The following is a 25,012-nucleotide window of genomic DNA, read 5'->3' on the forward strand; positions in this document are numbered from 1 at the left end:
CCTTCTACTGTACCAAACGCATTCACACACACACACATACACACACACACACACACACACACACACAGTTGTGCATCGTCAGACCTGTCAAACAGTTAGTGTGCCAGAGGGCAGAGGATCCTGCTACTACAACGGAGAGATAGAACATCACTATTCCTCCCATTCACTCTCCATTGCTCATCTTTTTCATGGGACGTCACTGAACCTGGCACGGACTCTGGAACGTCACGTAATGGAGCAAAGTTCTATGTTCCCCTTGTTGGATAGTAACTCTTCAGGTCTCGAGACTCAATGCAACTCCATTGCATAGGTCAGATTCGCTTTCACGTTCCCATGACTGACCAGCACAACATGGTGTCTATGAGAGAGTGTGTGGCACTGCTCATACCAGCATGTGTGCTCTGATCTCCCAGGCTGGAAAAGTAATGATTTGCATTTTCTGAGCAGGATTTCCAAACACTTGTTACACAGTGTTAAACCATTTCAGCATGTGTATGAATGCATGTCCTGCCCTTTATCTGTGTCCATGTTAATATGTTTCCTATGTGTGTATACTGGTATGCAGGCCTAATTGTGTATTTTGCCTTTAGTCGTAGGCCTGACAATGACCATACACCTGCTTCAAACGTGCCAGTCGTAGTAGAGAGAACAAAATAGTCTGTGCTAAAAGCCTGCTGCAGGACAGGTAAGTATCTGGTGTATGAGGAAGTAAGGGCTCGTGTTCAGTTCCCTGTCCCAGAGTCGGATCGCTTTCTGGGGCTACATGGCTTACAAAATCTCCCCTGATCCCCCAGCCAGCCGGCTCTTCCTAGAGCAGGGAGGGCTAGGAATGTGGCTCCTCCAGTCCAGCAGAGACCAACCAGCTTAGGTGACTTGAGAGACCAGATGTTTAGACCACATGGAGAGCCAGTCTCAGTCAGAACAAGACGGCACAACACAGTTAGAGGAGCAGGAAGGAGATAGTCAAATATTTCCACATTGTGAAGAACTCCCTGCTCCCTCAGACACGAGCTGGGGTGTGAGGTCACCCCGGTGAGAGAGTCTGCACACAATTCTCTCCATCCAGTTTCCAGCTCATCACCAAAGGCAGTGGTCACTTACAGCTACAGCTGTCCCTCGCAAACATTTATCCGTGTTCTTTTCTAGTTCCGTGTGCATTTATGCCCGTGTAAGTAATCCTCCGAATATTATAAAGTGTACGGTATTATGTTTGTATTATATCGCCACAGCTACACACGTTGTAACTTATAACTTCCACCATTTAAAAGTAGTCAACTGGGTGGGGATTCCTGTGGGTTGGGAATGATCAGGGTTGGGAGTGATCAGCCAATGATCAGAGAGCAATGTCTTCTTCAAATTGGGTTGCCTAGGGTTTGTAAAACCAAAGACTACAGTGATATCCAGGAGCCAAGACCAAGATTTATACGAGGACGTTGATCCCAAGATCCTGACCCAGAGAGTTGAGACTACGACAAGTTAAAGACTAAAATGTACGTGGTCTTGAGCGGTCTCAAGACCAAAACAACTAGATCAAGAGTCCATGGGTCCTTTCTTCAAATGTAAGAAACTCAAGTCGAGTAAACTCGAGTACGGTACAGTAGAGCACAGTAGAGTAGAGTACAATATAGTAGAGTACAGTACAGTAGGGTACATTACAGTACAGTACATTATTGCACATTATAGACATCTTTGTTTTGGCCAAAAAGATGTCAATGTTTGGGCTCTTGAAGGGTTGGAGCCCCACTGCTTTTTCCTGAAGTGTCCACTACCCACATAGTGGTCTTCTAGCTCATTTGGTATAGCATGGCGCATGCAACATTAAAATGGAAATAGCCTTAATCGCACTGCCCGTGCTGCCACAGATACAAGAGGAGACCTCTATATACAGTGCCTTCGGAAAGTATTCAGACCCCTTGACTTTTTCAAAATGTTGTTACGTTACAGCCTTATTCTAAAATGGATTAAAAAAATAAATAACCTGCAGCAATCTACACACAATACCCCATAATGACAAAGAGAAAACTGTTTTTTTGAAAAACAGAAATAACTTATTTACATACAGTAAGTATTCAGACCCCTTGTTATGAGACTAGAAATTGAGCTCAGGTGCATCCTGTTCCCATTGATCATCTTTGAGATGTTTTTACAACTTCATTAGAGTCCACCTGTGGGAAATTCAATTGATTGGATATGATTTGGAAACCTGTCTATATAAGTTCCAACAGTTGACAGTGCATGTCAGAGCAAAAACCAAGCTATGAGGTCGAAGTAATTGTCCGTAGAGCTCCAAGATAGAATTGTGACGAGGAACAGATCTGGGGAAGGGTACCAAAACATTTCTGCAGCATTGTCCAGTCAGAAGCCACATGACAGCCCGCTTGGAGTTGGCCAAAAGGCACCTAAAGACTCTCAGACCATGAGAAACAAGATTCTCTGGTCTGATGAAACCAAGATTGAACTCTTTGGCCTTAATGCCAAGCATCACGTGTGGAGGAAACCTGGCACTATACCTACGGTGAAGCATGGTGGTGGCAGCATCATGCTGAGGGGATGTTTTTCAGCAGCAGGGACTGGGAGACTAGTCAGGATCGAGGGAAAGATGAACGGAGTAAAGTACAGAGAGATCTGCTCCAGAGTGCTCAAGACCTCAGACTGGGGGGCGAAGGTTCACCTTCCAACAGGACAACGACCCTAAGCACACAGCCAAGACAACACAAGAGTGGTTTCGGGACCAGTCTCTGAATGTCCTTGAGTGGCCCAGCCAGAGCCCGGACTTGTACCCGATCGAACATCTCTGGAGAGACCTGAAAATAGCTTTGCAGCAATGCTCCCCATCCAACCTGGCAGAGCTTGAGAGGATCTGCAGAGAAGAATGGGAGAAACTACCCAAATACAGGTGTGCCAAGTTTGTAGCATCAAACGCAAGAAGACTCGAGGCTGTAATCGCTGCTTTTTAAAAAATAAATTAATTGATGAGGGAAAAAAATGTTTAATACGTTTTTGAAGGACTAACAAAAAGTGGAAAAAGTCAAGGGTTCTGAATACTTTCCGAAGGCACTATTAAGGTCCTGTAAAATTCTATGATTAGACCCATACAAAAATGTTGCGTACCGGTAAGAATGGCAATCTACTTTCGTCTTCTTCTTCTTCTTCTATGGTATTATGGAGGTCCGTAAACAATCGTTAGAGGTGGATGCCGCCACCTACTGTACGGGTGGTATACTATAGAAAAAATATCCATTGTAGGAAAAGGCAAAAAAAACAACATCCAACAATATACAAAAATAGATACATAAACAACATCCCACTCCTTCAGTCACATTCCAATTCAAGTCACATCCCTACACAGGCTTAGGGGCCTGTGAGGGTAGAACATCCTTTTACAGGATTTCTTGCAATGCCTCGGCTGTAAACTCAGAGTCCAAAAAAGCATTCTGCTGCACTCACAATGATTTCTTCTGGTGTGCTGTGCAGTTTATGACCATAATAATACATGATACAAAGTCCGCCTTTTTCACATGTAATATATCAGGATCCATTGATTGCCGAGATAAATTCACTGGTGCAGGCCCAAAAACATTGCGTCTTCAAAGCCACCAGCTCCTTCCACTCTTCTCACTGCCCTGCAGATAGGAGACACGCTGGACAGCCCTTATTCTCGCCACCTCGGGAGCATGTTTGCCACCACAATTGCAGCATCTAACCTCCACTGGCATTCGATACTCTTCCCAATTGCATACACTCGACACATGTCCAAAACTTTTGCATTTATGGCACTGAAGGGGTTTGTGCATGAATAGCCTAAAATTACATGAAATAACAACAGTATGGATGAAGTGAATTTCTTCACTCTATCAACCATACGGGTCAGTCGACGGGCACAAACCAATCCACCTACTTCCTCAGGTATTTCATCTGCACACACTTTATGCCCCACCCCAGAGGTAACCCTCTTAGGCACTCTGATTTGAAGATCCATACACAAAACATTCCACTCATATATCTCCTTGAGGCACAATGCACGACTCTACTGCTCTGCGGACGCCACTTCATCCAATGCATCCATGACATTTACGGATCTCCCAGGTTACATTGGTCTAAAACTCTCACTCCGACAAAAAAATTCTTCAGGGGTTTCCTAGTTTCCATCTAGGGCTGTTACAGTGACCATATTACCGCCACAACGGCAGTCACGAGTCATGACGGCAGTCAAATTCCACGTGACTGTTTAGTCATTAGGCTTCTCCAAGCTCTGATGCTGCTGATGGTCATTAGCAGCCTACCAAACTGCCTGGTACTCAGCACTCTTCATGAGAGCCCATGAGCTCATGTTGCGCAGCATTTCTATAGGCTATGCAATTGCGTGAGCAAAACAGAGTTTTGATGGCCTCTGTTAAAAAGAGGAGGCTCCTATCAGCTTTCTATAGACTAGGCCTATTATATTTATTTCTCAACTTTCCTAATATTAAGCACATTGCTTCTCTTTACAACAGGAGTATAGCCTATCTGGCTGGCAATAAAATGAACCCCGGGAAAAGCATCCTCCTTTCGCCATTTAAGTGCATAGATGACATGTATTTTTCTTCCCTGCCTCTGTTTTGATACAGGTGCATGATAATAGTCCATTCTAAATCAAAACAAATTTCACACATACATTATTTAGTATATGTAAAGACAAGATTAAATCAAGAATAGTCTGATGGGTGACAATATTAGCCTATCACTTGTGAATGATATATTATCCCTTGTGAATGATGCCCAGCTTGTGGGCACTAAGGCAAAAAATAGCGCATGCCTTTCTTTGTTGTTGTTGACTTTTCCAAATCATAGTCGCACACCTCATGTAGCCTAGTCCATAGGCCTATATGTTTTGATATGGTTTGCATCACAACTAAAGTGAACAAATAACTTCTTAAAATTAAGCACATTAATCTGCTTTACAACGGGTGTAGAGCCTAACTGGCATACATACGCAGGGCAAGAGTTTCTCGCACAGAATAGAATAGATTAACTTTTTTACTGTGGAAGATAGTAGATTGACATAGGCTAGTGCTTTTGCTGTTTGTTAGGCCTACTCATCTTGTAGAAAAGTAAATGTGGACAGTTCTTACAACATCTTCGATATGCACCTCGGAATATAGGACCTGTATCTTTGTTAACCGCTTAACACAGAATAGCCGCAAGTGTGCACACTCCCTCAAATCATTTGGAGAAAATATCCATTCTATTTTATTCAGCTGTTCAATTGTATTCTTCATACTATAAAATAATATAAAATAATGCCACGTCTGCTAAATGAACTAGTGTAGCCCACAGCCATTTGGCATAGCCAGATCAGGACCTAACATAAGCCAAACTCAGTATGCTATTCTGTTCTTCTCAAAAATACTAAATTTTCTTCATATCATGTTTCTTTAGACCTGTCTAAAGTAAATAATGGATTTATTGTGAAGGTGTAGGCTTTATTACATAGATTTTTGGGACTTTTTCAAATGTAGATGTTCCAAAGTCCTGCATCAGTGGTTTGTAGGCTATGCGTGGAAACCAGGAGATGCTAAATGTGTTTATGTTAATTAACGTTCAATTACCGTGAGACCAGCAGGCATTTGCTTGACAATCACCGGCTGACAATTTCATAACCGCCACAGTCCTATTACCACCATAAGTGTACTTCTCATGTTTCCTTTATTTTTCACCACTGTCACCCACTCATTCTCACTCTCTGTGCTTTCATCTTCAACCGACTCGCCAACAGTTTTAAACAAAACATACATTTCCGCCATCTTCCTTCGAAAGTATCAATCACACGACTTCTCAATCTACTTTCACCCCTGGTTACAACAGGTTGTTATTCGCCAGCTCTACCCCTTCCGGCGTCTTCATGGTAGTCAGCCATTTAAAGCATTACATTGTTCTCCCACGCAGTTTATATTACAGCTAATATCCCAGGAAACAGGGGACATCCTGAGGACATTCGGCAATGTTCCCATTAGTTCCCTTAAGGGTTTCAGCACGACGTTATCCCACTGACGTTCTGAGAACGTTCTAAGAACGTTGCATGATGGCCCCAAGGGTATGTTCTCTGAGAGACCTTTGTGTAGGTCCCATCAATGGTCCCAAGGGATCGTTCTCTGGGGGATCTTTTTATAGTTACAGGTTTGTCATGGCCCACTGAAGGTCCCCTGAACGTTCTTGGGACTTTGTGTCTTGGTCCCCTGGAGGTTTTGTCTAGCTCCCGGTTTATCCCGGGGATGTCCTATAAAACGTCCTCTGGGGTGTCCCTGAGACGAACCGGGAACTAAACAAAGCCTCCAGGGGACCATGCCACAACGTCCTGACCACTTTAGGCAGCCACTTCATGACCTCCCGGAGAGGTCCTAATAACTCGTTATTGTTTGCATTACTCATGTGTATTCCATCAACATATTATGTATGCGTATTCCCTATAATGTTTACCATTATGTTAATGTGTACATTTCTTCATATTATTTATGCGTATTTTTACCACTACGTTCATGAATATCCCAGCTTATTACCATTGTACTACTATGTCACACTACTGTGTTGATGAATCCTTGTACAATTCTAATTGTATTATCATTCCCATCTCGCCTGTAGAAACCACATTATACTACTGTTTTCCCTCATTACTCTTGGATTAAAATGTTCACAGTGAACCAACCGCTTAGAGCAGGGGTGTCAAACTCATTCCACGGAGAGCCTAGTGTCTGCTGGTTTTTATTTTTTCCTTTCAATTAAGGCCTACACAACCAGATGAGCGGAGTTCCTTACTAATCAGTGACCTTAATTCATCAATCAAGTACAAGGGAGGAGCAAAAACCTGCAGACACTCAGCCCTCCGTGGAACGAGTTTGACACGTGGCTTGGAGTGTCTGTCTGACAGAAGATACAGGGGCTAGGGTCGCACTCCCAGCACACAAGGTATTCTACATACCTGCACAATGTTCTTAACCTGTAGACTTGGGTCACATCAGTAGAGAGAGTTCACTCATTTTCCATCTCTCTACCCCCCCCTTCATATTATCTCTCTTTTCATGTCTCTGTTCCCCTTCTTATTCTCTCTCCATCTCTATCCCCCCTTTTTATGCTAACATAAACAGACAGATTAAGGCGCGGACAGAACGGTAGGATTGTCAAGCGTCTGCCGGCCCGAGAGCAGTTAGCATCTCTGAACAGAGTGCCATCGTAATTTGTAAACCAAATGCAAACCGACTCTACATGTAGAAACGGGGGGAAATTACGGCCGTCAGTCGCCAACGGCAGGTGGTCCCCATAGCACACCGCGCAATCGGTCTGGTAAGTTCTCCTTTAGACAGTCAGTCAGTGGTTCCGGCCTTGTGGAAGAGTGATGAGTGAAGGCGTTGGTACGGGGATTAGCAGTTTGCTTCCACATGGTTTCCGGGCTCACCAGTGGGGTTGTAACATTAGAGGGTACTGGAGAGGGGCTGTTGTTCATCTGTGGTTTGATGGCAGCAGCTATACATACTGAACATACCTACAGTCCCTAATGTAAGCTATACTTCGTAAATCTACCCAACATATGGGTAATTGGGCACTCTCAGTTTTCAATACAGATCATTGACAGAATGTCAGAACTGTGACCATCCCTCTTTCTCACTGTCCTTAGATTTAAAAAATAATATACACGTTAACTTAACAACAATATATAATATAGTCCTGTAGACACATATTCAACAGGTGATTTTTAGTGAAGACAAATGTGGTATTTCACATTCGACTTCCTTAATTCGAGCACCTTGGACAGCAAGGTACGCTAGCAAATGCTTATTTTCTCCCTTTTCACTGCTCCGGGCTGGAATAACACTGCTACACAGTTTGAAAAAGAAATAATAAACAAAGACAGGAAGGATACAACTTGTTCCTGAGATAGATAGCACCAGCTAGCAGCTCATCTGCATTTCCCCAGCGGAGGGACAGCCTTATCACTCCATTATCTGGCCTTCAGATATGATTGGGGTCAGGCCATAACCATAAAGTTGAAGCAACGCTGCCAACATCAAACACACAGGGGAGAGGCGTGGCCTGGGGGCCTGGCATTAGGCCATCCTGCCATGCCCTGACAAAGCTTGGACTCAGACTCTCATGTACCCTCCTTTGGTTTTTCATTCTTAAAGGAAAGAATGGAGGAAAGAATGGGAAAAGGTTTAGTTACCACAGAGTTGTGTTTTGAGCGGGATCAAAGCAGCCTTGAGTTTCATTGTGTTTCTTTGTGAGGTAAAGGAGGGATTGAAATGGGGGGGTGTTGTACTATACTCCACCTCTCACCATTATCTTCTTTGTTCTTCTTCTTCTGTCTTTCCAGGACAGCCTATGTGCCTTCCTGGTGCGAACAGTTACAGAGTCATATCTGTCACACAGAGGACAGGCCATGGCCTCAGTCAATCCCTCCAAGATACTACGTGCCTTCGAGGCGAACAGCTACAGAGAATCATCTCATATTTGTCGGAGCCGGCCATAGCTTCAGTCAGCCAGCCAGTCAGTAAGTCAGCCAGTCAATCTCTCAAGTCCCTGGGGTGTCATTGGTGATATGACAAGGCCAGCTCTTCCTCTGAGGCTGTGAAGCTCTGTTTAAGGACAGAGAGAAATGTCTGTGCGGACAGCTGCAGGCACATAGGGAGAGTGAACTTTGGGGTGGCTTTGGGGTGTACAGGGTCAGAGGTCATTCCTATTCATATTAACTAAAAGGAGTAGGGAGTTGTGGTTGGTGGTTTAAGGGGTTTCTGAGACACAGACAGCCAAACAGGCAGAGGTAATTGTAAGGCTGGCATAATTCAAGTTTTCAATATTTAGAGAGTTAAATTAGCCAGCTTTACAATTACCTCTGCTGAATGGTGTCAGCTATTTTTTTTTTAATCTACTATTCTTTTGAACTTAAGAACATGCATTTGCGTATTTAGAGTACTATATAAAGTAGAGAACATTGAACAGAACAAGGCTATGTCAATAACTCAATGTTGACAAAAATGCAGGTTGAACCTTATAGTCCCAAGCTGCTAATTATTTTGCCAATTTCCCTGGAAAAAGTGAAGAGTGAATGAAGTTTACAGTGGCTTACTTTCATTATTTTACAAAGCCTTACTATTACATTGTTGTAATATAGCATATTGGAAGGACATCAGAAACGTGATATGGAAGTACTGGCTGATAGTGCCCTTCCCCAGTCTATGATCTTCCAGACAGATGGGGACAAAACCTTTAGCCGATCCACTCACGTAGCATTTAGCGTAGCTTTTACCATAGCCCTCTCGAGTAGCATTTAGCGTAGCATTCACCAGGTTAGCCTTCAGAGGGGGTGAAGGGGTGAGGCCATGGAGGGGGAGTGCAGCCAGGTCAAGTAACAGAGTGATAGGGCCTTCATTCTAGCCTTGCCCAAAAGGGGAAAGGGAAAGAGAGAAAGAGAAAGAGAGAGAGAGAGAAAGCAGGGTCATGTTGCAGGCTCAATGCTGGGGATGGATGAAGGTGGATAACGCTCCTACCACACTAGGGGCCCCATACGCCACCCAGGACAGAAGCCAGTTAAACAGCCCTTGATGAGGTTTCTGAAAGTGAGGGCCTTATGAGGAATGCACAGCACAGGACCGGAGGTAAACCCACAACAGGGGCGCAGGGCTAGACGTACACACACCAGGGGGGTGAAAAATATCTTCGGGGGGTGAAAAATATCTTCAGGATATCTTTTTCCCCCCCACTATTAGTGACACAATATTCTATACTCTATTTCTCTATACCAGCCTCATGGTATGTAGTGTTTGTGGTCTCCATGTACATAGGGCCACAGCAGTGTACAAGAGGTTACCACTGGGGCATTTGGCCTAACACTAGTTTTCACGCCTTGGTGTTGAGCTGATTTTTGTGTCAGGTGTAAGGTCAGCAAAGCTGTGGTTTTGGCTTGTCTCTTCAGGACTGGCTTCATTCCATACAACGGTTTTGCTAGTGACTCACCTCATTATTAGGAGATAGTATGTCTAAGATCCAATGTTGGAGGGGATCAGTTTGAGCAAGGCAAGAGGAGCAGAGTAGCTCATCGGGATCACATAATGAGTAGCTATTTGGGCTGCATGGTGATATATAGACCAGTGATTTTGCACAGTCCGACTCGACTGCTATGTAGCTAGTCAATCACAAACATACATTATGTCTTCCTCATATAACTGCCTGAGTCTGGGTGAATTATATTAGGTTTACACATGATTAAGAACGTTTTTACTCTATGATAGATTCAAGAGAGGTATCAGAAATGACCAGCGACTAGACAATTTACTGTAATGTAAAGCTGCGAAATTCTCGTGCGCCACCTCCGGAGGTCGCGGTCGAACTTGCCCGAGTCCACCCTCTCTGAGAAGTCGGATGTAAACAGAATTGTCTCTTCAAACGTAATTCTCCTACAGTAAAAAATCTTAATAGCAGAGCAATGTATTTGCATATTTTACACTTTATTATATTATTTGTCTGCAGTCTGTGATCACTAGCCTAAGCTATATGCTGCTGCGAGTGCTCAGGTGTCGAATGCATGGAATTGCAGTTATTCAAAAATTTAAAAAAATATGTTTAAATATAGCCCATCCAATCAATTTTGAGAGCTGTTTGACAAATGTATGTGTTTTAGAAACCTTAGAATCTGCTGTTTCTGACATATTTTAGGAATAAAAGTCGCTTTTTGGTATGCTCGGTTCCTTGGTTTTATACACGTGGTATGCGGTTGTGAGTTCGGTTGGACGTAATGCAAAATTCTCTAAAACTACTTTTGGCAGAGAAATGAACGTTGAATTCTATGGCAACATCTCTGGTGGACATTCCTGCAGCCAGCATGCCATTTTGCACACTCCCTCAAAACTTGAGACATCTGTGGCATTGTGTTGTGTGACAAAACTGCACATTTTAGAGTGGCCGGCACAAGGTGCACCTGTGTAACGATCATGCTGTTTAATCAGCTTCTTGATTTGCCACACCTGTCAGGTGGATGGATTATCTTGGCAAAGGATAAATGCTCACAAAGAGGGATGTGAACAAATTTGTGCACAGGATGAGAGAAATAAGCTTTTATTTGCGTATGGAATATTTCTTGAATCTTTTATTTCATCTCAAAAAGCATGGGACCAACACTTTACATGTTCCATTTATATTTTTGTTCAGTGTGTTTCAGACAATTTTGGTCTTTAATATATGGCAGACAAACAAGTTCCCTAACTTCCTTCCCTTCCACTTGCTTCCTCCATTTTTGCGGTAATGTTGCAATCAGTTGTTTACAACTTTGAATAGCTGCATGTATGACATACCTCCACCATTCCTATTCATAATATAATTCATGACTATATTACCTTTTTTTCATGAAGATTTAAAAAAAATCAATCAGTATATTTGAGTTTAAACATAATATTTGTTGTAATATGTGTTCTGTCTTTTCTGGAATATAAATGATTTATTGTAACTAGCTTTGTATGGTTGTTTAAGAAAGGGTGATGCTTTGACAGGTATTTACTTTTCCATGGTTGCAGGATCTTATCTATTTTTTACAGAAATTTGTTGTGGTCAATTAACTTATATCTTTAGGGATATGAATACCAAATATGTCTACTTCACCATCAGCCCATTTTATTGGTAAACTACATGGTAATGTAAAGGTTGTGTATTTTAACGATCCAATACGTAATATGGTACACTAATCATAACTTGGTTTTAGTCCAGAGGGGCAAGAGAAGTAATCTAGATCTTCAATGAGACCGTGCATGGATCCAGATTGCAGACTAAAGAGGAAACTTGAGTCATCGGCATACATTGACACTTTTATTTTTCAGCCCAGGGTTTATTACCCCTTGATGTTCCGTTCCCTTTTTTGTCAATTACACACGGCACTGTTCATCAGTCTCTTCATTCAGAAGACAATAGATACTATTGTCACCCATCAGACTATTGTCAATTTAATCATTTCTTTAGGCTACATCTATTATTACATGTGTGAAATTAGTTTCAATATAAATTATGTGTAGTTTCGATGGGACATCGTCAGATCGGTAGCTATCTGCCGGGTGAAGGAAGGGCAGGGGGGAAAATGATACAGTATGTCCTCATAAAACTGCTTATAACAAAAACTCTGTTTGTGATATGGAAATTCTAACGTCAGTGTGTTAAATTGATTTATTTAGGAAAAGTCAAGGTCGGAAGGGGAGATGACTTTAAATTCTAGCTGCGGAGCAAGAATGTTTAGTCGCCAAGCCCCCGAACCCTCTCTCGGCACATGCCTTTCCATTGTTTATGTAAAAATAAAAGTTTATGTACATAGTATGCAAATTAAAATCTCATTGCGATACCTCTGCTTCAACTCTCTTCAATCTGAATAGGCTGTCGATACACCAGAGGGCAAAATCTCTCCACCAAGGACTTATTTCACCACAGAGTGTTAAAGTACAATCTTATCTTATCTACTACCAACAGACCTCTTTGCTAACTATACCTCTCAGCATATAGGTGACCTCTCTCTTGGGCTAGCCCAGATTAGTGTGTCAGTGCGTGAGGATGTGGGATCAGCAGGCCAGGGCCATAGGATCAGAAATCATCCCTGGACCCAGGCTCCTTACAGCATGACTCATTAAATCCCAATCCCACCACACTGTTCCTGGTCAGGTCCTCCACCCCGAAGAAGGTCCTTAAGCCTAGCCTCTGGCTGGGGGTTTAACCTTAATACAGTGTTGGCACAGAGCTAGTTACAAGGCTAATAACAGAAAGATAGTGACAGAGCTAGCAACACACTGTTGTGTCCTTTGGAGGGTATGCTTGGTCTGGGCATGTGTGGTTTTTTGTAGTCTTGTTTGATTGGCATTCAACTTTGCATTCACTCTTACCTGCTTAATCAAGGCATAGGCCTTCATCCCTGGTTCAGGGTGAAGTACTTTCCCCACCCGCGCTTCCCTAGCTCTCTCACATGTTAAGGTGGCTGTTTTTGCAGTGTGCTTGGAAAATGATCTTTGGGAAACTTGCTATCGGCTCTAAAGGATTGTGTAAACAGTGGCTGTATCTTTCCTAGTGACTGTGCACTTTTAAGTCTTAAGTCACTTTGGAATTTCCTCTAACAATACCTGTACAGGTGTGACGCCACTTGAAAGAAAAGAACAAGGAAGTAAGAGATGATTTCAAAAATCTAACCAGCATGTGCCATGCAGTCTGTAAAGTGTCTATCACTGGTTTCCTGTATGTTTTCTCTGAAGCAGAAAAAAGAGGAAACAATACACTGATAGACGGCAAATAGATGACGAACATAGACAAAGAACAAAGAACGAGGAATCAATTCTTTTTCATAAAGGTTCTTAGTGGGCAACTTCAGATTAAAGGTGTGGCCAGAACTTTAAAAAATGTGTTTCCTTGTTAAACTATGAAGCAATGAATGCACATTGAATGTGTGTGGAAATTATTCAGAAGGAGATCACAAATATATCCAAAGGTTCTCTCTGCTTTCTTTTTCAATGCATTTGACCAGCTGATCTGTCTGTCAGTTACTGTCCCCCCAGTTACTGCTTCTGACATATACCAGAATAAATCTACAGAATGAATGGATTACATACTCTGTACAAATAACTGCGCAAAATAGTACAATGCCATCTGGAGGATTAGATATGAGGAGAATGAGTGGAGTGTAACAACCTATACAACCCAAACAGACAAACTTTCCACGTGGTTGCATGCTCCTGAGAAGCAAGCACAATTGCTTGGGCATGCGTTTACAACAGAGGCCACACAGACTGAAGGAGAGTTAAAGGAGGAGTGCCACATGCTTTGTGGTGTTGTCTTATATACAGACATGTTTGTATTCGTGTATTATTTTACCCCGACGAGCGAGAACACTTGGCTCTAGTGTTTTTTTTTTTAGACGCGTCCTATCTAATTGATTGCGACAGGATCTCGGGAAAAAGATTACCGTGCCCTCTCAAGCCGTCTCGAAGAAGCAACCGTAACAGGCGGCTTATCCAGACCTCATTTGCTTAGCCTATAAGATCCGTTAGCTATAAGAACAAATGTAGGGTGCTAAATAGTTAACACGTTGTTAATTCTCTTTACCACAAAGCTGAACATCCTTCCTCGAAAGGTGTTGTAATTTACACGTTAAGTCGTTTCCCCCTGCTTTTAAAATAGATTTCTCAAAAAGGTACACAATGCCATGCCAGATTCAATGCAATGACAGAAAGATTTTCCATGATGGAACACTTTTGGCGACAAAAGGTCTATGCGTAATTACGCTTAGATTCCAGAAAAATGGATATAGCGTATGTTGAAATGGGAACTCTATCCAAGTCGTAGTATTAGGAACATCTGCTACTCAGTAGTAACGTGAAAATAAATGACCCCACTTCTGACTGGGGCAATATTTGAAGCGCAACATGCCCAGCCCCAACAGACATCAACAGCCCCACTATATAGTGGACAATTCAAGTCCCAATTTTGGATAGGCTATGGTCATTGTAAAATAACTTTTTTTCAGATTTAAAACTGGTTCATACTCACTTGTTTTTATCTGTGCTCATTCTGCCGGAGTTTTATGTCCAGCTTTTAGTCAGGGATGACTCCAGGGGCGCGCTGAAGCCGACTTCCCAGTTCTCTTGTTCAATAAAATCAAGAAAGTTGTTGATGAGTCAAACAACGAAATAACTTTGCAACACGGGTCTTACTCCATAGAGCAACTCTCCCGTTTTTGAGAAGTAGACTATTAAATCTCCAAGAGGAGTAGCCTAATATCGTCTAGAAATGCTTATAGTGAAACTATCTGGCAGTAATCAATGTTATTTCGCCGGTTCTACAAACTATATAGAAACTTGAGTTTCAGATTATTCATACCGCGATATATTCTATCACAGCATTCTAAGTAAATCTTCGAGTTTTCGCGGTCGTTGTGTATTTCGCTGCGCGCGTCTGAAGAAGATCTCCGAGCGCGGAGTGTCTTTTTCAATTTTTAAAGTTCCAGCCCTCTTTCAACGTCACGCCACAAGTGGGAGGTAGAGGTAAAAAAAAAAAAAAAAAAGTCTGAGAAATAATTAATGTCAGCAGCACGGTGTAGAAAAAAATTCAAGGTGAAACTGACTTGTACCTGTTTACTTTCTACACTAACAGGGGTTCTTTAATAAGAGTCTCACAATGCCTCGAAGAACCTGACTAGTAGGTAATATAGCGCATAACATAGTGGTCAGAATTATGACCAGCTAGCCTTATGGTTGTCAGAAAAATATGTCATATTCATGTCAGTAAAAATAAGTTTGAAAAAAACGTCTTTATTCAACAAGTTTGTGACTAGATTAAGACATCATAAAATGATGTCATACTGACGTCTTTTCAACCAGGTTTTGCCCGCTAGGTTAGGGTTCTTGCAAAATTAAGGGTTCAACAAGGGTTCTTCTAAGATTATCAAAGTTCTTCAAAGAACCTTCGAGTTCTTGGCACTGAAAATTGCCCCAAAAAAGTTATTCCAAGAACCCCATAGGAGATTGGGTTCATTGAGGAACCCCTTTAGTTCCTCCTGCCAAACAGAAAAATGTGGATTTGAATTTGAGAAGACAGCAGGTGCAGGCACAAAAAAAAAAAAAAATTGAAAGCTCTCCTCAAGTAGAGGTAAGGGTTCTCCCTTGAATGATCTAAATTCATAATGTTTTATGGTGATACCATCTATCTTTTCATATTTGTGCAAACGGCTGTGTTGTTTGACACTCTCCTATTTAAAATGATTTCTAAACAAGAAAATGGACAACTCAATGGCTGTCAATCAACAAAGAGGTAAGAATATGTAAGAATATGTTAAAGGATTTCCCCGCATTGGGCGCAAATGACTGAACTGCTAACTTATTTGTGTCTGTCTGTGTCTGCAGGTATACGGACAAGGAGGCACACAAAGGTATGTACAATTGTTATTGGCTCGTCTCAATGTTATGCAGATCACAAGTGTCATCTCATTTGAATCAATGGTTTCTCTAAAATCTTATAGGACTCAGTCACAACAGCCATCTTCCTCCTCCCTGACCTCTTCAATGAAGATCCCAGAGGCCCCTACATTATAAACAAGGTATGTGTAAGAAAACCGTTGTCAAATGTGACGTTTTTTCATTCATATTTACCACAAAAACCAAGGTATGAATACTGTTCTGTAATTTTTTGTATTTACAGACTTCACCCTCCTTATACCTCTGATGACTATAACAGGAAACCTATGTGATCACCATGCACTGCAAAATCATTCTGGCTATGGATAGCCTAGAGAGGACATCAACATGCCAGAGGATATATCCATTGGACTTGGGGCTTTGTTGGGAGTTTACCTCATATTTAGTTTGCCCTCAGAACAGCCACAATTCGTCGGGGCATGAACTCTACAAGGTGTCAAAAGCGTTCCACAGGGATGCTGGCCCATGTTGACTTCAATGCTTCCCACAGTTGTGTCAAGTTGGCTGGATGTCCTTTGGGTGGTGGACCATTCTTGATACACACGGGAAACTGTTGAATGTGAACAACCCAGCAGCGTTGCAGTTCTGGACAAACCGGTGCGCCTGGCACCTACTGCCATACCCTGTTCAAAGGCACTTAAATCTTTTGTCTTGCACATTCACCCTCTGAATGGCACACATACTCAATCCGTGTCTTCTCTCCTTCATCTACACTGATTGAAATGGATTTAACAAGTGACATCAATAAGAGATCCCAGCTTTCACCTGGTCAGTCTATGTCATGGAAAGAGCAGGTGTTCTTAATATTTTGTACACTGTGTTTTTATGCACATGAAAGGTCTATTTTACAGGTAGGCAACTGGGGTAATTAGCTCCCCCTAAGAACAATGTCTAATTGCTGACACAAAAAAAGCAACGTTTGGAAAAACATTGGTGTAACGGCTTTCTTCCAGGGGTGAAGGAGAGGACCAAAGTGCAGTTAGTGTTCAACATGTTTAATTTGACGACAAGTGAACACTACAAACAACAAACCGTGAAAACCGATACAGACCTATCTGGTGCAGAACACAAACACAGAGACAGGTAACAACCACCCACAAATCCCCAACACAAAACAAGCCACCTATATATGATTCTCAATCAGGGACAACGATTCACAGCTGTCTCTGATTGAGAACCATATTAGGCTGGACACAGAAACAGACGAACTAGACACACAACATAGAATTCCCACCCAGCTCACGCCCTGACCAACACTAAACAAGCAAAACACATAAGAACTCTGGTCAGGACGTTACAATTGGTATGTGAATGAAGGTCATGCTTAGACGAATAAACTATAAAGGGAAATAATAGCTACAGTTTACAATTTTTTTTGTTATTTAATTAAATGTTTTTAGAAAAGGGGCGTTTTTAAAAAACTTTTTTTTTACACCACGGGGAGGGGTAACTGCCCCCCTCCCCGTGGTGTAACTGGCCACCGGGTGTGCCAAATTACCCCGGTAGAAGACAACGGCGTAGGGTTTCACACAGGTGTGTTATAATCAATTTAATCCATTTTATTTAGAAATGATTTAGTAAGTAATACTTAAAAGCTATGTCAAGTTGTCTTATTTTAATTATTTAAATAAAATATGGGGAATAAATGCTGTTGCACACGTCACCATTAATATCCCCAATATGAGGAGATTTGATGTAAAGTCCCTCTTTTTATCTCACCTGCACATTCATTTTATATGTTCTTTATTCATTTTATATGTTCTTTCTGTGTAGTTTCTTTTCCATACAATCCATTATGTACAAATGCACTAAATATTACTTGAATAACGCAAGATTGTAAATCCCAGCAGCCTTTCAAATGACATTCAGGAGCAAACGGGTTTCAAAGTTGTTTTTAATTCATAAAAATATGTATTCATTGGAATATAATATTGGAATGGAATATAACTAATAACATTACATAACATTGGAATATAACATTTAATAACAATAACTTCACTAATTAATTCAGTGTAACATTGATGTGGCAACTCTCTTATGCTCTGCTATTGCACAATTATAATTTGTACATACATTGTAAAGCTATCCCCAGTAAAATTGGAGCAGAACTCATGAGCCCACCGCCTGCACTGCTCAAACCTAATCCAGTCCCCACATGTGACTGAAAACGGGGAGAGATGCCAATTGAAAAACTCTCTCTTAAAAATGTAGCTAGCTATCTACCTATACGGCTCCAGAGTGGTGCAGCAGTCTAAGGCACTGCATCTCAGTGCTAGAGGTGTCACTACAGACACCCTGGTTCAAATCCAAGCTGTATCACAACAGGCTGTGATTGGGAGTCCCACAGGGTGGCGCACAATTGGCCCAGGTTTGGCCGGTGTAGGCCGTCCATGTAAATAAGAATTTGTACTTAACTGACTTGCCTAGTTAAATAAAGGTTAATTATACTTTTTTTTTTTAAGACATAAAATGCTGTTTAAAATAGCTAAAAGGCTATAAAGTCAAATTAACTGTAATGCTATCAGCCACTAGTGGAAACAACTGCAATTAAGTTACATTATCTATTTAATGTATTTTACCTCAGATGATCTCGTTGTAAGGTTGCTAGCTAACCCTCCTATTTGCTTATGCTAACTAGCAAGCTGGCTAGCATTTACTGTTAGTGAAGTTGCTAGATAGCAAGTTAGCATAAACTAGCGCTAACTGGGCTGGGCATTGTCTAAATGACAGGTAGAAAGACATTCATAACCATAAAGGGGTAACTCTTCCCCAGGTGCCAGTTACCGGTGGCGAGTTGCCCCCAACACACTCATTTAACATATTATTACTTACTCAAAAATTTGTGAAATGTTTCTCTCTAAACAAGTGGATTATTTATTGTAAGGCTTTCCTACTTGTATATTTAAAAAAACAATTATAGATCTAACTTCACTGGAATATATCTACAATATATCTAAAATTGCCCAAAAATGTATCAATTTACCACAAAGTCGTTTTGTTGATATCGCCAAAAGTGATGACACAGAGGACATTTTTGTTGAGTAACAGCAGTGGCAGACAGTGAAAGTGTTGGGGAAATAATTTGGGGACATCTTGTGGTCTTAATGTGAATTACAGGTGGTGCAGTTACCCCAGGGGGCTAGTTAGCCCTAGTATCCTACACATTTACATTTGTGACACACACTTTTATTGTGTAGATTACCGGCAGTTTCTGTTTATTCACAGGGGCCAGCTTGATCAAGGCTTTTCACTGAAGTTCTGATCATCAACTAATTTACAAGTACAGTAATTGGGTAATAACAGATTGGTTGGTGTGTAACCACGTTTCCATCCATAGTTTTTATGCGAGTAAAGTCATACCTTATATTTTAAAAATCCAGACAGCTGTGATGGAAACAGGAAGTTACATGCCGACAGATAATTTGTTGGTTCGACATGGTGGCATCTTTTTGTGTAGGTAAAATGTATTATGCGAGATAGCGCGGTGGAAACGTCTTTAGCTCAAATATTGACATAACCATCATATCGAAACTTGGAGTCACGCAATGACTCCGTAAACCATGCAGTTTATTAGGCTACAGATTAAATAAATTATGAACTTCATAGGGTGGTGAAAGATCACGATTATGAGCTTGAGGCTCCTTTCCAATAAATATACATGGTCTTATTCTGGTGACATGATGGTCAATGCTTGACTGCCGTTTGACATAATATCATCATGTACACTAGCCTACCCGCCAGAGTATGTGAGCAGAGCGGAGCCGCAGAGCGAGATTCCCAGACGCCGGAGCAGCCTTCTTGCCCACTCCAATTTCGCTCCAGAAACGCTCACTTCACGAGCTCAGGGCATGCCTGGCATATGTAAATCACAGTTTATATGCGCAATTTATAGACTAGAATGATTTAATACAACAAAATGTTGTTTAAATGCCGAGGCTTTATGTCCCTACCAGCCTAGTGTCGCACTCGCAAATGCTTCACAATGTATTTCTTTGTAGGCTATAGCCTTGAAATAATATAGCCGAAATAATATATTTGTACTCCTTATTGGGCTCCATGTCTGGCTCCTGACCTATTTCGAGTGTTTATATGTTGTTTAATAGTGTAACCTATTTGAAATGATGAGCACTTCTTACATTCACCTTTTCATGTTTATTAAATACTTTTCATTCAAATCATGTGGTTTGGTTTCTTCTACCCGCACAGTATCTGCGAGCTGTTGGCTTTCGAGAGCATGTGGCAAGACCAGAGTAGGCCCATTTGCTATCTAATTTAACGCAACAGTTTTTGCGACAAAACTGTCGGTATTGTTGAATATCGGTATTTCTGTTCGGTACACGAAAACTTAAGCGAAAAAGTACATATTATGTGCACTACCTCATCACGCAATGATTTCTATACTGCAACAAGTCAGTTTGGAGGAAACACCACTGATGGGAAAATGTGAACATTTTGCATGAAAATCTGTTGCCAATTGGATGGAAACCTAGCGACGGATTGTGCACTGCCCGGCCAGCGCCTTGCTCAGGCCATAGGGCTCAGACCGGTCATCTAGACATGTAGTTGAGTAGGCCTAGCTCCATTTTATGGGCATATGCTGTTCACAGCACTTCAGGTAGACTTCTCAGAGACCTACTGGGAAGTTTTGTTTGCTCAAGAATCACAGAAGACTTCCTTAGGTTCCTTTATACTGGTAGCCCTTTATTATTTTAGGCATTTATAAAACAACACAAATGATTTCCAATAAAGAAATACATATTCAGGTTTTTCCCCCTTCTCATTCATATTGATAAATAAAACAGACAGGATATGAAGGTGAAACCAAGCTATACAAACGTATCATATTGTGTTTACCCATGCAGGTACCCATGCAAGTCGATACATTTAAAATGCTTAAAAAAATATATAAAAAATTCTTGACATCATTCATTTCAAAACAAGTTCTTCATCTGTCCTCACTGCTGGCTGCCATCCAGGGCAAGGCTATGATGGTCATCTACTGGTGTTTACAAGGTACTGAGAAATTCTTTGACCTGGAAGAAAATCACATAACAAGCTGTTAGCACATAATGAATATGGATATCAGTGTCAGTGTAAATGTGTTTGTCAGGTCAGTGCAAGTGTTTGATGTGGACCCAATGTGGAGCTAAGCTTGGCCGTGCCAAAGGATGACAGCGCTGCAACTGGACTGTCACGTTCCTGACCTTATTTTCCTTTGTTTAGTCTTTGTTTAGTTGGTCAGGACATGAGCTGGGTGGGCATTCTATGTTTTGTGTTTCTATGTTGGGTTTGTTGTTTGGCCTAATATGGTTCTCAATCAGAGGCAGGTGTTTGTCATTGTCTCTGATTGGGAACCATATTAAGGTAGCCTGTTTTCACTGTTTGTTTGTGGGTGATTGTTCCTGTTCGTGTGTTCATCTGTTCTGTGTTCCCATGTTCAGGACTGTAGCGTTTTAGTAATGGCTTTATGATATCAGGCAAAGCATTGGTGTTTACCTTCAACGTCAAACAGCTACATTAACAGCTTTTCAGGCCTCATTTCCATAAGTGAAACATGCGTGCGCGTGTGTGTGTGTGTGTGTGTGTGTGTGTGTGTGTGTGTGTGTGTGTGTGTGTGTGTGTGTGTGTGTCTTTATCAACATCCCTCTACTAATAACCTCGACTGTACTCAGTGATAACAGGATGTTTTTCACTACCGCCGGTATCCTCCAAACAGTATGTTTTCAGAAATCACCTTAACAAAATAACAGCTAAATATAGTCACATCTTTCTATTTCTGAAAGACACCACTTCATTAAAAAGAACCAATTTCCATTTAAAGACATTGTTTAAAACAAATGGGTTTGATACGACTTCTTACCTTTTCCACCACGTCAGCACCCTTGACCTTGTCCCCTTTAAAATCTTTGTTGATATCCAGCGTCAGAATGGGCGTGTCAATCAGATACTCATATACCATGCTGTGGATAAGGACCAGGAGGGAATAGAAACATACGGTTTGTGACTTCGACAACGCACACGCACGCACACACATCATGCTCATGCAATAAACATATTTTCTCAGGTCAGGCTATTTACTGGTTGTTTCCTTGTTATTTCAAGTACATTTCCCTCTTTGTAAGGAAATTCACAGCTCAAAATAGACCTGAGGAACAAGCCTGTTTCCTGTCTCATACGTCTCTAAAACACGTTAGTAGTATAGAAATGTCAAAATGTACGCTTTTTATTTAATGCTCCCACACACACACGCACGTCCGTACCTCAACCTACTCCCTTCCGTAACACTCCCTTCCTCGTTCACAATCCCATCAACACTTCCTTCCTCCCTCTCTCACCGCATGGTTTTGTGCTGCAGCCAGCTCTCGTGTTTGAAGTGGAGTTTCTCCAGGTACTCCAGAGGAATGCCCTGCTCCTCCTCTCTGCCTCTCAGATGTAGCCTCTCCATGCATCTCTACACACAAACACACAAGAAGTACCATTGTAATTGCAGTGTTACTACACAGGTATAAGTGCACGTGAATGTAAAGTGTACATTTTGCTTTCTTTCTTTTTTGCATAAAGGTGTATGGCAGTACAAATAAAAAGCCAATAGGCTACGTTATATAATCTACTACAATGCAAACTGAAATGTTTTGCTACGATAAGTTTCTAACGAACGTGTATCGAAGTTAAGTTAGTTGCACCTCTGGTGCGGCTTGAAGGTAGATGATGACGTCCAGCTCGATGCGTTTCCCAAACTGTTTGTGGAGCCAGCCGTGCCAGTCCTGGTAGATAGACCACTCTGTCTCGTTCAGACTCTCATTCAGGTTCGCTGCAAAGATGTATCTGGACACAGACAGAACAACAACATAGGACAAATGAGAGGGGTGTGCTTAGAGGCACTTATGGAAGCTGTACAGATACTAACACATACTTACAGCAATTTTTTTTGGGGGGGGGAGAACTCTTTCCATGGTTATAGAATTCTAAACAATATCCTTCGTATCATATTAAAGAAGACATGACTCTCCTGGTGAAATTTCTGGTTCGTCCATACCTGTCGCTGTAGACGGACCTTTCGAAGAACTGCACAGGGTTCTCTGTCTCTCTGAGCTTCCTATTGGTGGCTTTCATCTGGGTTCAGACCCTGCTCATGCAGGCGTAGGTCTGGAAGGTATGGGCCCACCACCTGCCAAGTGTGTCCAGGATCTGAAGGAGCTGCTGGGGAATCACAAATCCTTGCTAAAGGCCTATGTGTTGATCATCGACCACAGTTTGGAGCTAGTGGTCCTCCTTAAGAAGCTGGAGAAGACATCAGAGCCATAAGCCCACAACATCGGCGACAAGATGCAGAACCTACACGTTCTTGGAGTATGGCAGCACTGGCAGAGGCAGATGACTGGCACCACCACTCAGCTGGAGGAACTTCCAGAGCAAGAGAGAGATGTGTGTGCAGAGCTCTTCAAGGCTGCCATGGAGAATGTGCCATTAAGCTGCAGGCTGTGATGGAAAGGCACCAGAGACTAGCTCTCTTTATACAGTGGGGAGAACAAGTATTTGATACACTGCCGATTTTGCAGGTTTTCCTACTTACAAAGCATGTAGAGGTCTGTAATTTTTATCATAGGTACACTTCAACTGTGAGAGACGGAATCTAAAACAAAAATCCAGAAAATCACATTGTATGATTTTTAAGTAATTAATTTGCATTTTATTGCATGACATAAGTATTTGATCACCTACCAACCAGTAAGAATTCCGGCTCTCACAGACCTGTTAGTTTTTCTTTAAGAAGCCCTCCTGTTCTCCACTCATTACCTGTATTAACTGCACCTGTTTGAACTCGTTACCTGTATAAAAGACACCTGTCCACACACTCAATCAAACAGACTCCAACCTCTCCACAATGGCCAAGACCAGAGAGCTGTATAAGGACATCAGGGATAAAATTGTAGACATGCAACAGGCTGGGATGGGCTACAGGACAATAGGCAAGCAGCTTGGTGAGAAGGCAACAACTGTTGGCGCAATTATTAGAAAATGGAAGAAGTTCAAGATGACGGTCAATCACCCTCGGTCTGGGGCTCCATGCAAGATCTCACCTCGTGGGGCATCAATGATCATGAGGAAGGTGAGTTATCAGCCCAGAACTACACGGCAGGACCTGGTCAATGACCTGGAGAGAGCTGGGACCACAGTCTCAAAGAAAACCATTAGTAACACACTACACCGTCATGGATTAAAATCCTGCAGCGCACGCAAGGTCCACCTGCTCAAGCCAGCGCATGTCCAGGCCCGTCTGAAGTTTGCCAATGACCATCTGGATGATCCAGAGGAGGAATGGGAGAAGGTCATGTGGTCTGATGAGACAAAAATAGAGCTTTTTGGTCTAAACTCCACTCGCCGTGTTTGGAGGAAGAAGAAGGATGAGTACAACCCCAAGAACACCATCCCAACCGTGAAGCATGGAGGTGGAAACATCATTCTTTGGGGATGCTTTTCTGCAAAGGGGACAGGACGACTGCACCGTATTGAGGGGAGGATGGATGGGGCCATGTATTGCGAGATCTTAGCCAACAACCTCCTTCCCTCAGTAAGAGCATTGATGATGGGTCGTGGCTGGGTCTTCCAGCATGACAACGACCCGAAACACACAGCCAGGGCAACTAAGGAGTGGCTCCGTAAGAAGTATCTCAAGGTCCTGGAGTGGCCTAGCCAGTCTCCAGACCTGAACCCAATAAAAAATCTTTGGAGGGAGCTGAAAGTCCGTATTGCCCAGCGACAGCCCCGAAACCTGAAGGATCTGGAGAAGATCTGTATGGAGGAGTGGGCCAAAATCCCTGCTGCAGTGTGTGCAAACCTGGTCAAGAACTCCAGGAAACGTATGATCTCTGTAATTGCAAACAAAGGTTTCTGTACCAAATATTAAGATCTGCTTTTCTGATGTATCAAATACTTATGTCATGCAATAAAATGCAAATTAATTACTTAAAAATCATACAATGTGATTTTCTGGATTTTTGTTTTAGATTCCGTCTCTCATAGTTGAAGTGTACCCATGATAGAAATTACAG

The 25,012-nt window shown here is 42.0% G+C and overlaps 2 protein-coding genes and 1 long non-coding RNA gene across 4 annotated transcripts in view; 1 reads left to right on the forward strand and 2 right to left on the reverse strand.

Moving 5' to 3' along the window:
• LOC139552025 (electrogenic sodium bicarbonate cotransporter 1-like) overlaps positions 1-14,943 on the reverse strand; it is a 76,148-nt gene extending 61,205 nt beyond the window's left edge. For both annotated transcript variants that reach the window (XM_071363363.1, XM_071363364.1), the window contains exon 1: positions 14,536-14,943. In XM_071363363.1, the coding sequence (XP_071219464.1) occupies positions 14,536-14,555 (20 nt within the window). In that variant the 5' untranslated portion in view covers positions 14,556-14,943. The remainder of the gene's footprint in view (positions 1-14,535) is intronic.
• An 881-nt stretch (positions 14,944-15,824) lies between these two features.
• LOC139552027 (uncharacterized) lies at positions 15,825-17,648 on the forward strand. Its single transcript, XR_011670373.1, has 3 exons — positions 15,825-15,913; positions 16,004-16,081; positions 16,183-17,648. It is a non-coding gene; the product is annotated as an uncharacterized lncRNA (long non-coding RNA).
• Positions 17,649-20,639: 2,991 nt separating this feature from the next.
• LOC139551929 (deoxycytidine kinase-like) lies at positions 20,640-23,470 on the reverse strand. Its single transcript, XM_071363264.1, has 4 exons — positions 22,643-23,470; positions 22,295-22,410; positions 21,820-21,919; positions 20,640-20,992 (listed from the first exon to the last, which is right to left on the reverse strand). Exons 2-4 carry the CDS (start codon positions 22,402-22,404, stop codon positions 20,966-20,968), a joined length of 237 nt encoding a protein of 78 aa, XP_071219365.1. The 5' UTR covers positions 22,405-22,410; positions 22,643-23,470; the 3' UTR covers positions 20,640-20,965.
• Positions 23,471-25,012: the final 1,542 nt, after the last annotated feature.

The sequence above is a fragment of the Salvelinus alpinus genome, chromosome 24, assembly GCF_045679555.1.
Source record: "Salvelinus alpinus chromosome 24, SLU_Salpinus.1, whole genome shotgun sequence".
Lineage (NCBI taxonomy): Eukaryota > Metazoa > Chordata > Actinopteri > Salmoniformes > Salmonidae > Salvelinus > Salvelinus alpinus.